Genomic DNA, 13,027 nt, shown 5'->3' on the forward strand with positions numbered 1-13,027 from the left:
TCTCACTCTATGTTTCTTTTCCATCTGGCTGTTGATTCGTACCCTCTAATGTCCTTGTAATGAACTGGCAGTCTAGTGAGAAAAACTGGTTTACTGAACCCTGTGAGCACTGTAGCATGGAGGGTGTCAGGGGAACCTTTGATTAATAGCCATTTGGTTAGAAGAAGTACAGGTACACAACCTGGACTTGCTATTGGCATTTCAAGTGCAGGGGGAGGTCTTGTAAGACTGAACCTTTAGCCTATGGGATCTGATGCTCTCCCCTAGTCTGAGTTGAATGGTAACACCATTCTGTATTGGGGCTTTGCTTAGATGTGTGGAGGGAAAAAAACCTACACAATGAAACTGGATGTAGAACCCTTACATGGTATTTCACTTTATGAATGTACAACTAGAAGTTCTCTCATCTGATAGCTTTTATAACTGGTAGTTAATAAGTTTGACAGAGGGAACTATAAAAAGTGATCTTTGGGCTTTTTATTGTAATAATGCTTACTTGACAGCCATCTTTTTTTTTTTTTTTTTTTAATTGAGCTGAGGCTTTTTTGTTGACAATGTGGATTCTGCTGTTCATTGTTATCTTCCTTGTATAGACCCTGCCCCCAGTGCATTATCTGTAACCCATTTTGGGTTTCTTTAAGTGATGTGAGAATTTAGACACTTAAGAATCAAACTTAGAGGGAGCCTGGTTGGCTCAGTCAGTTAAGCTTCTGACTCTGGATTTTGACTCAGGTCATGATCTCACTCTTTGTGGGATTGAGCCCCAGGTTACGCTCTGCGCTGACAGCATGGAACCTGGTTGGGATTCTCTCTCTCCCTCTCTCTACTCCTCCCCTGCTTGTTCTCTCTCTCTCTCTCTCTCTCTCTCTTTCTCTCTGTCTCTTTTTCTCAAAATAAATAAACATTAAAAAAAGAATCAAACTTAGGGCAAAACTGCCCATTTGTTGACTATTTGCCTTAGTGATTCATTTCTCAGCCACACCCAGTTCAGTAGCACTTTTTTTGATAGCTTACCTTTATTGAGTCTTTATGTGATATTCAGTCTAGTGATCATAGAAACAATTTGCTTTTCCCACTCCTATTTTATCAGCTTAAATAATACTTAAATTACATAGTTATGATTGCAATTTGGACGAACATTTGTGGTAACAAACACATCTTATCCTTGATAAATAGACACCCAGTGGTGGGAATAAAAGTGGTAGCCTAATAGTCAAAATACACCGTGTGCCAGAGTCCTCATTAGTTTTACACAGGAAAACAGAGTATCGATTAATCATGTGAGTCAGTTAAATGAAGGTTGGTTAAGAGCTTCTTGTATTTCATTTTAGATCGCCATTCACCTGTTGGTGGGCATTTAAATTGTTTCCAGCATTTTGCTTCCTACAATGATCAATAAATATACTTAATCATTTTGTTTGCATATACATAGGAATATCTTTATCTAAAAATTCCCTGAACTAGAATTAGTGTGTACAAGGGGATAGTCATTTTTTCATATTAGTAAATTTTGCTAGAGGGAAATCTTAAATATTGTGTAATTATCAATACTTAACTATCGTAAAGTAAAATATAGGTAGATTTATTTCTTTTAAAATTATCCAATGTGTTCCTTTTTTCCTTTAGTTTGATTTGTAGAGAGGAAAACTATGTTCATGAGTCATAAAATACATGAATAGTATTCAATGCATTGAGTCATAGAATTCCAGACATCTCTCACACATAAATGACTCACTTTGTGTGTGTGCTGTGTGTGTGGTTTATCCTTTGCAATAGATATGTTTCTCAATTTGAGTAAGTCTGATCATATTTAAACACTCTAGGGAAGTTTGCTGTGTTAATGATTAATACTGAAAAGCCTTAAACCAAGGATCCTTTTATTAAAATGACTAAATTAGGACTCAGCTTTGAGTAAAGTCTGAGATTTTAGTGGCTCTAATGTTGGTTATCAACAACTATTCAATGATTTCTGTGCAAAGAATTCTGTTTGGTGGGGTATATACTGGAATAAAAAACATGATCTTGTGGAAATTAATTGTGGTTAGAGTGACATGAGCTCTTATCACTAAACAATTTTAATAGCCACTGTACCAACCTCCCGTTACTGAAGCATCTCTTAATACCTAAATGATAAAAAGCAGTATCACAAATGTATTAAAGTTATATGAAAAAGCCAATGAAGAGCAAGTGATAAATACACACATTTTTATAATACCTTTTTATATGCTACTGTTAAACCTTTTTTGGACTGCCTATTAATATTATTTTCATCTCTCTTTTGACTAGCAACTTTTTTCCCAATTTATTCTCAATTGTCCAACTATTCTTTCTTAAAGTATTTGGGGTATTGCCAAACTAGAAAATTACTGCATTGTGAAATAAACTTTTTCTTTTTCTTAAAATTTGAAAGCTATCATATTCTAATACGGTAAGAGACACCAAACCTCTTTAAGTGAGAAATTTATTGGGGCAGCTGGGCGGTTCAGTTGGTCGAACCTCCCAATTCATGATTGCAGCTCAGGTCACAATCCCAGCGTTTGTAGGATCAAGCCCTGCGTTGGGCTCGGCGCTGAGCATGGAGCCTGCTTAAGATTCTCTTTCTCCCTCTGCCCCTCTCCCCCACATGCATGTGCTCTCTCAAATAAATAGATAAATAAATAGGAAATTTATTTCTCCTAATAGTATAGGAGTTAGTGGTCCAGGTTTGTAGAGCAACTCTGTTCTATAGAAGATCATTCAACATCTAATTGCTTGATAGTCTTCTAGTATATTGGCCTAACCTCTGTAGAATCAAAGCTGGCTCAGTTTCACATCTGTCTTCCAGCCTGTGGGAAGTGGGAAAGTATTAGTCCTTCTCTAAGGTGGTTGTCTGCTAAATTAAAGATGACCTGAAAGTTGTGTCTTTACTTCCACCTTACATACCATACTGGTCCACACTAAGTAACAAAACCTAAAGGCAGACTAGGAGTATATTCTGTTACTGCATGGGTAAATAACCAGCTACGACTTTATTCGTATGGACAAAAGGGAAAATAAATAATGGAAAACAACTAACAGTCTATCACAAAGCTGTATCCAAAAAATTTGGGTGTAAATTTCAAAATAACTCTATGTAAATAGCTTTCTTAGATGCAACCAAGTCAGCAATACCCTTGTAACTTTAGATGAGGTGTAAACATGAATTAAAAATCCCTGAATGTCACTTTACCCCACAATCTTGCTTCTGAAACTGGAGATCATTGGTGTTTGAGCAGGGGAGGTACATGATGCCTTGCATTAGTTGTAGCTTCTCTTCTTGAAGGAAGATTTGGAAGACTATGTATTTTTTAATGACAGTATAATTAAATACACTGTTACATTAGTTTCAGGTGTAAAATGTAATGGTTCAGTAGTTTTATACATTTCTCAGTGCTTATCAAGATAAGTGTACTCTGAGTCCCCTTTATCTGTTCCACCCATCCCCCAACTCATCTCCTCTTTGGCAACCACCAGTTTGTTCTCTGTATTTTAGAGTGTGTGTATGTTAGAGTGTGTGTATGTTGGTTTTTGTTTTTTTTGTCTCTTTTTTTTCTTGGTTCATTTGTTCAGTTTCATAAATTCCACATAAATTCATATGATATTTGTCTTTCTTTGCCTGACTTACTTCACTTAGCATTATTGCAAGTGGTAAGATTTTAGTCTCTTTTTTTTTTATGGCTGAGTAGTAGTCCATTGTGTATATATGCCACATCTTTATCCGTGTATCTATGGATAGACACTTGTGTTGCTTCCATGGTTGTATGTAATGCTGCAGTAAACATAGGGATGCATATATTTTTTGGAATTAGTGTTTTTCTTTTTTGGAGGTAAATATCCAATAGTGGAATTGCTGGATCATATGGTAATTCTATTTTTAATTTTTTGAGGAACTTTCTTACTGTTTTCCACAGTGGCTGCATTAATTTGCATTCCCACTATCAGTGCACAAGTGTTGCCTTTTCTCCATATCCTTGCCAATACTTGTTATTTCTTGTCTTTTTGATTTTGGTGATTCTGACAGGTGATATCTCATTGTGGTTTTAATTTACATTTCCCTGATGATTAGTGATATTGAACAACTTTCCAAGTGTCTGGTGGGCATCTGCATGTCTTCTTTGGAAAAATGTCTATTCAGGTTCTCTGCCTATTTTTTAATTGGATTGTTTGTTTGTTTGTTTGTTTGTTTTGGTGTTGAGTCATACAGATTCTTGATATAGTTTGGCTATTAACCCCTTATAGGATAGATCAGTTACAAGTATCATTTCCCATTCAGTAGATTGCCTGTTTGTTTTTGTTGATGCTTTATTTTTTTTGCTGTGCAAAATGGAAAACTGTATATTTTTTTATGTTTACAAAGATAGGAATATATTTTAGAGCCACAAACAAAATTGGCAGGAATTTTAAGAAAAACCTTATGACTGTTTTAACTTCAAATCCCCAGAGAAATATTCTGGGGTACCTGTGGAAACATTTTGATAGGCAAAACTTTTGGTTTGTTAGGGTTTGTTTTATTTAGTTAGGTTAACAGTTCCAAACTATGTAAAATTGTGGAAATGTATTGAGGAGGAATAGGGTGAAGTAAAAGAAATTTGCATTCGTATATCAGCAGCATATAGGCATCTTTATTCAAAGAAAGCCTAAGAAGCTATTTCTCTGTTCACCTTAGGTTTTATTTTTGCTGTACTTTATATTTAAGGCCAAAATATTTTTTCAGGTCTTTCTTCTCCTAGCAAGGAAATATTTTGTTAATGGGACTTGCTGACTTAGACTAGGGTTGTGGAACTTGTAAGTTGGTAGTTCATGGTTCTTCTTCATTTAAAGTACACTGAAATCAAGTTTATATTAAAACTTAAGTTCCACATTTCCTTCTTCTCACAGGACAATGAAAAGAGAACTCCACTGCATGCTGCTGCCTATCTTGGAGATGCAGAAATCATTGAACTGCTTATTTTATCTGGTATGTAAAGCTCTATATAATAAGAGCACATGATGCATATTTTTGTCATAATTAATGTTTATCAAACCTAGTTGACTATTTCCTTATATTTGTTTCCTAAGCTGAAACTTGCTTGTTCATTCTACAGCTGACCTTCTGTCACGTGCTAGGTCCTACTGTAGTGCGTAGAGTACATCAGAGAGCAAAACAAAGATTACTGCCCTTCTGGAGTGTATACTCTAATAAGGAAAAACAGGCTATAAATACAAGTAAATAAATGTTATAGCATGTTAGAAGATGATAACTGCTATAGAAAAATAAAAAGGTAGGTGAGAATTATGGGGTGAGATGAGCAGTATATAAGCTCAGGCAGTACATCGACTATTCATAGTAGGCCTGATTCACCGTAGAGTAACTGGGAGACAATTGCAGTTCTTCAAGGGGAAGGTGATGTGGCTCAGACCAAGTGCCGTAGTGGAGATATTGAGAAGTGGTAGTAATTTGATGTATTTTGAAAGTGATGGCAGCCAGGTGTCTATCTGTCAGTAGCTTCTATCTAACTCTTTTTGAGGGCCGGTAAAATACATTTTAGGAACTTGTACTTTATTGTACAGATCAGACGGTCTGTCGTCAAACAGAGCTCAGAGTTCAGATATATTTTTGTTGTAGCCAAGTTATTATAAATTATATTTGTTGGAAAAGGATGCACGTGCTTGAATTGTGCTTGTGTTGTCAAATTGCGATATACACACAATGCAATTGGAGAAATAGTATCATTCATTTAATTTTGGGGAGTAAGACCACTGAGAGAATTTTTGAATGAAGATCCCAATTCAATAGCCTAAATAGACTTTTGCCATTTTACAAGTTTTTGAAAGTTTTAAAATCCGGGTTTTATAACAAATTGTATGCTTATATAGAATTAAATATAATTAAATATTGACCCAGCTAATATTCTTTTTTATTGAAGTATAATTAACCTACAATGTTATATTAGTTTCAGGTGTACAACAAACACATTACTCAGTGCTTCCCAGATGATATTCTTATATTAGTTTCTTCATGAGTAACTTCATCACAGATGCACTTCCTTGAACTGTCTGTTCCTCTGTGAATGCTAGCTCCCTAGTTTCTAGCTTAAATTTACTAGAGATAAGAACGGAGGAGGTACAAGAGAAAAATCATATTTCCTCTTAATTAAGGTTTCTACTATAATAATATGAATTGATGGATATAGGTTTATATATGGAATTTTCTTTACAAACATTTTCCAAGAAACAGTTTCTTTTTTTGTTAAGAAATAGGTATGCTACAAACAGTACAATTCCTGCTAATTTAATGTCTAGGACTTTGGATAAGAACTATATTGCTAGGTTTCTAATTTTAACACAGAATTCTGTTTATTTACTTCACATTTTAATGCAAAGATGTTATGACTTAACATGGAGGGTTCTTTTTTCCCATTTTTAATTTTTAACCTAGGAGAAACTTTTCAAATGCTCAAAGTTTGACTTAATCCCTGGCTTTTAAAGTGAATGCACCAAGGATTTTTAGCTACCTATAGAAGGTTGACTTCCTTGTCTCTGTATTATATAGTCAGATGAGCCTTATGATATGATAATATCAGATATCAGCTTCAAAATAATAAACATTTGAGAGGATGCTTAATTTCTTTTGAATAATTTGAATAGAAATAATGTATAAAATTAACCACCATACATTTATTAAAAACTATTCAGCTTGTCTTTGAAAAATACTTTTATTATTATGTTTTATCAGTTTCATGGGTAATAGTTCATATAGTTGTATTTATAGTTTTCAGGATAAAAAATTACATTTTTACATTAACCTCAAACTGTATTATTTCCTGGCTCCAAATTTCCTTTGCCTTCAGTTTCTACTACTCTCCCTTTTGCACATTCTGCTCTAATGCCACTGGCCTTCCATTCTGGGTCTTTGAACTGCTCCTTCTTTAACCTCAAACTGTCTTTTCTCAAATAGCCACGTGATCTTACCTTTTTTTATGTCCTTGCTCAGATGTTACCCCCTCGGGGAAGTGATGCCTGATCACTGCCACCACCGCCACCATCCTTTCCCTCTCCTTTGTGTTATCTTTTTTCCTAGTACTTATTATCTGATATTCTTTTAAAATTTTGCTGCTTGTTTCCTATCATTCTCTCCTTACTAGAATGCAAACTCCAAGGCAAGGATGGATTTAGTCAGCTTTGTTTTCTAACATATTTATTCCCAATACCTACAATAGTTTTGGATACTTGTTGAGTGAATGTGTGGTTATAGCAATATAAGTTTAGGCTCTTCACATTTTGGTCTCAGTTTCCAAGGTCTTTCGTGGAAGTGAGAATGGGAGAGGTGGGAATGAGGTAGGAATGTGGGGGTGCAGGGTAAGTGGAAAACGAAAGAAGACAAATGATTTGTTTCCTATGGATGCAACTCAAGCTCTTCCTTAGACTTTGTTTCTCTTCAGACAACCATGTAGGCTCTAAGAAAAATAAATAAAAACTTACTTGGATCTGGAATAAAATGAGTTGGAATGAAATCCAAGGCTAAGTTTCTACTAAACCAGAACCTCCATTTTCTACTTACAAATGAAAAAAAAGTAAATGAACCAGGCTCTGTGTTGCCAGGAGAAGCACAGCAGATAGTATAAAGAGCATAGATTCTGTGGCCAGATAGATTTAGGTGCAAATCTTAGTCCTACCTCTTAGCACCTTTGTGAACTTTGGGAGGTTATTTAATCTCTCAGCTTTAACTTCCTCTTCTGAAGGAATTTATAAATTTATATTTATTTTTAGATTTAATATTTTTATATCTATTTTAAAATTTACATTTTAAATATAAATCATTTATATTTCTAATATAAATTTTATAGGTTTGAAGCAAATGAGATGATGTTATTAAGATACCTAGAAAAAGTTCCTGGTACATCATAGATAATTAAAATTTGGGCCATTATTTTTTTAAGTTTATTTATTTATTTTGAGAGTGAAAGAGAGAGTGGGGGAGGGAAAGAGAGAAGAATCCCAAGCAGGCTCTGTACTGTCCATGCAGAAGCCTCATGCGGGCTCGAAGTCACAAACTGTGAGATCATGACTTGAGCCGAGACCATGTTGGACACTTAACTGACTGAGCCACACAGGAGTCCCTGGGTTATTATTTTTTAAGCACTCCTTCTTTCTTTCCTCAACTTTATTTTGGTCCTGCCAAATAAATAAATAAATTCCTGATATCAGGAATTACCTTTTTTGTGACTTTTAGATATAATCTCCTAAAAATTCTCCTCTCCCCATTGTGTAATCCACTCACATTCTGAAATGATTAACTGGAGGAGTGACTTGTGTATTGGGGAAATACAGACAAGAGTTTATTTCCATAACCAAGAAAGACAAAGGTTGAAACAAAATAGACTGTACACAGAGTATTCTTACTCAATTCTAGAATCAAAAAAAGGTGGAGAGGGGGGGCTTTAAAACTATACAGAAGGGGTGTGCCATGTTACTGAACAACCAATAGGTGAAAAAAAGAAATAAAAGAGCAAAAAATATCTTGAGACAATTGAAAATGAAAATCTACCAAAACTTACGAGGTGTAGCAAAAGCAATTCTAAGAGGAAAGTTCATAGCAGTAATTGCCTGCATTAAGAAAAGCGAAAGAACTCAAACAGCTTGGCTTTTCACCTCAAAGAACAAGAGAAAGAAGAAAGTAAGCCCAAAGTTACCAGAAGGAAGGAAATAACAAAGATCAAAGTAGAAATAAATGAAAATCTAAAAACAATAGAAAAATTAATGAAATTAAGAACTTTTTTCCCCCCAAAAGATAGGCAAACTGTTAATGAGACTTATCGAGAAGAAAGGAGAGTTACTCAAGTTAAATAAGATCAGAAGGAGGAATCATGCCAACTGATCCCACAGAAACAAAGGATCAGGAGCGCCTGGGTGACTCAGTCGGTTAAGCATCCGTCTTCGGCTCAGGTCATGATCTTGGGGTTCATGAGTTTGAGCCCCGCATTAGGCTATGTGCTGACAGCTGGGAGCCTGGAGCCTGCTTCCAATTCTGTGTCTCCTTCTCTGTCTGCCCCTCCCCTGCTCACACTCTGTCTCTCAAAAATAAACATTAAAAAATATATATATATGAAGGATCGTAAGCGACAATGAATAGTTATATACCAACAAATTGGACAACCAAGAAAAAATGGATAAATTTGTACAGACATACAACCTACCAAGATTGCATCATGAAGAAATAAGAAATCTGAACAGACCAATTACTAGTGAGGAGATCGAGTCTGTAGTCAAGAACCTCCTAACAAAGAAAAGTCAAGACAGATGGCTTCACTGGTAAATTCTACCAAATTTTAAGGAAGAAGAAGGAACACTTCCAGACTTCTTTTTTTATGAGGCAAGCATTGTCCTGATAACAAAACCAGACAAGGATACTACGAGAAGTGAAAATTATAGGCCAGTATTCCTGATGAACACAGATGCAGAAATCCTCAACACAATATCAGTAAATCAAATTCAATAGTACATTAAAAGGATCATACACCATTTTCAAGTGGGGTTTACTGCAGGAATGTAAGAATGGTTCAACATCTGCAAATCATTGGGAAGCACCACATTAACAAAATGAAGGATAAAAATTACATGATCATCTCAGTGCAGTAAAAACATTTGACAGAATTCATCATCCATTCATGATAAAAACACTCAACATAGTTAGTGTTCAATCTAATGAAGGTCATATATGACAAACCCACAGCTACCATCATACTCAACAGTGAAAAGCTGAACATTTTTCCTCTAAAATCAGGAACAAGATGAAGGTACCCACTCTCTTCACTTTGATTCAACATAATCCTGGAAATCCCAGGCAGAGCAAATAGGCAAGAAAAAGAAATTAAAGACATCCAAATTGAAAAGAAATAAGTGAAACTATCTCTATTTGTAGATGACATGACATTATATATAGAAAACTGTACAGTTCACCAAAAAACTGTTAGAACTAATAAATTCAGTAAAGTTTCCGGATACAAAATTAGTATACATAAATCATTGTGTTTCTTTCTATAGATTGATAATGTACTATCAGAAAGAGAAATTAAGAAAACAGTCCCATCAAAAAGATATAAAGTGCATCAAAATGAGTAAGATAGGTAGACATAAATTTAATCAAGGAGGTAAAAGATTTGTATACTGAAAACAAATAAGTCATTGATGAAAGAAATTGAAGAAGATAAAAATAAATGGAAAGATATTCCATGCTCATGAATTACAAGAATTAATATTGTTAAATCTCTATACTACCCAAAGCAATCTACAGCTTTAATGCTTGCAGTCTTTATCAAAATTCCAATGGCATTGTAACAGGAGTAGGAAAAACAGTACTGAAATTTGTATGGAACCACAAAGACCCCAAATAACCCAGTCTTGGAAAAGAAAAACAAAGCTAAGGGCATCACATTTTCTGATTTCAAACTATATACAAAGCTGTAGTAACCAAACTAGTATGGTATTGGCATAAAAATAGACACATAGATCAGTGGAGCAAAAAGAAAGCCCAGAACTCAATCCATGTGTATATGATAATTTATGACAAAGCCAAAAATATGCAATGGGTTAAGGGCAGTTTTTTCAATAAATGGTGTTGGGAACACTGAACAGTCACATGCAGAGAATGAAACCTTACCACTGTCTCCTACCATATACAAAAATCAACTAAGAATGGGTTAAAGACTTGAAACCATAAAATTCCTAGAAGAAATTGTAGGGGGTAAGCTCTTTGACCTCAGTCTTGGCAGTGATTTTTTTGGATTTGACACCAAAAGCAGAAATAACAAGCAGGGACTACATTGAACTAAAAGGTTTCATTCAGTACAGCAAAGGAAACCAACAAAATGAAAAGGCAATGTACAGAATGGGAGAAAATATTTAAAATTATGTATCTCATAAGGGATTGATATCCAAAATATAGAAAGTTCACACAAATCAATAGCAGAACAATCTGATTAAATTTTGGGCAAAGGAACTGGAAAGACATTTTTCCAAAAGAGACCTACATATGGCTGACAGATACATGAAAAGATGCTCATCATCACTATTCATCAGGGAAATGCAAAGCAAAACCACAATGACATATCATCTCACACTCATTCGAATGGTTTTTATGAAAAAGATGAGGTGAAAAGTTTTGGCAAGAATATAAAGAAAAGGAAAGCCTTGTGTACTGTTGGTAGGAGTGTAAATTGGTAGAGCTACCGTGGAAAACAGTATGAAGGTTCCTCAAAACATTAAGAATGGAACTACCTACCATAGGATCCAACAATTCCACTTCTGAGTGTATACCCAAAGGAAATGAAATCACTATCTAGAAGAGATATCTGCACTCGCGTGTTAATGGCAGCATTATTCTCAATAAGCAAGACATGGAAACAGCCTACATGTCTGTCAATGGATGGATAAAGAAATCGTGTGTATGTGTACACTGGAATATTGTTCAGCCATAAAAAAGGTAACTTGTCAATGATCCAACAAGATGGATGGACCTTGAGAACATTATGCTAAATGAAATAAGTTAGAGAAAGAGAAGTAATGCATATTCTCACTTATATGTGGAATCTGAAAAAAACTGAACTCATTGAAACAGAAGAAATTGATGGTTGCCAGGTTGGGGGAAATGAGTATAGGCAGTCAAAAGGTAGGAACTACTAGTTATAAGTAAGTTCTGGGGATGTAATGTATAGCATGTTGACTATAGTAAACAATAATGTATATTTGAAAGTTATAGGAGAGTAGATCGTCAAAAAAAAATTTTTTTTAACTATTTGAGGTGATGGATGTTAACTTATTGTAATTTTTTCACAATATACGTTTCAAATCATGTATATTTTAAACTAATACATTGTTATATAAGTCAATTACATCTTTTTTTAATATGAAATTTATTGTCAATAAGTCAGTTTTATCGCAATAAAACTGTGAGGAAAAGTATAAATATCACTCAATACAGTAGTCTCCAAATAGTATACTTTAAATCTGCAAAAGTAGACTTTAAGTTTGTGTAGTGGTGCTTTAAGAGTTCTACTTAAATTTGGTGTGAAAGCTGTGGTTGTTGAGGCCCAGGTTAGACTCTGATTTCCATACCCTCGATTTCAAATTCTGTGTCCATCAAACAACTTTATAATCATATTGAATGAACTTTTAATAAGTTTACTTAGGAAATTAGAATTGAAACTAGGTGTTTGACCTGATCGAGTCTCTAAACAAAGAAGAGAATGGAATACATGGAGAGGAGAAAGTAGGCAACAAAAGTAGGCTAATCTGTTCATGTTAGCGGTGAAAACTGTTAACATAGAAAGTTCAGGGCAGATTGCTCCTGCCTTTCATATTAATAATTAGTGACATTTTGGGGTGCCTGGGTGGCTCAGTCAGTTAAGTGTCTGACTTTGGTTCCGGTCATGATCTCGGGTCTGTGAGTTCAAGCCCCACATCGGGCTATGTGCTGACAGCTCAGAGCCTGGAGTCTGCTTTGGATTCTGTGTCTCCCTCTCTCTCTCTCCCCGTCCCCTACTCATGTGTGCGTGCATGCGCTCTTTCTCTCTCAAATAAACATTAAAAAATGAAAAATAACAATAATTAGTGACATTTTATAGTCATAATGATGGGGGGATGGGCATTAAAGAGGTACTTTTTGGGATGAGCACTGGGTATCATATGTAAGAGATGAATCACTGGGTTCTACCTGAAGCCAGGACTACAGTGTATGTTAACTAAATTGAATTTAAATTAAAAAAATAATAATCTTAAGAAAATTAATGTGAAACAATCCCCATTTAGCTCTTGCATTATACCAAAGTCATGATATGCTTCAATAAAAACACAATAAAGTAAATGCATTAGTTTTATATTATAAAAACTACTTTGGTGTTGATAACAAGGTTATTTGTTGCTACATATTTCTCTGAAATGAAAAATGAATAAGATAAAAAGGTTGACATCAGCCTATAGTCCTGTCCTTCCATGTTCGTGTTTGGATTTTGATTGTTTTCTGACTTCCTAT

The 13,027-nt window shown here is 34.8% G+C and overlaps 1 protein-coding gene across 6 annotated transcripts in view; it reads left to right on the forward strand.

Moving 5' to 3' along the window:
* The window catches only part of ANKRD28 (ankyrin repeat domain 28), a 202,609-nt gene that overhangs the window by 110,815 nt on the left and 78,767 nt on the right, over positions 1 to 13,027 (forward strand). For all 6 annotated transcript variants that reach the window (XM_030328697.1, XM_030328700.1, XM_030328698.1 and 3 more), the window contains one exon: positions 4,897 to 4,975. In XM_030328697.1, coding sequence (XP_030184557.1) covers positions 4,897 to 4,975 — 79 coding nt within the window. The remainder of the gene's footprint in view (positions 1 to 4,896; positions 4,976 to 13,027) is intronic.

Source organism: Lynx canadensis, chromosome C2 (genome assembly GCF_007474595.2).
Source record: "Lynx canadensis isolate LIC74 chromosome C2, mLynCan4.pri.v2, whole genome shotgun sequence".
Taxonomy (NCBI): Eukaryota; Metazoa; Chordata; class Mammalia; order Carnivora; family Felidae; genus Lynx; species Lynx canadensis.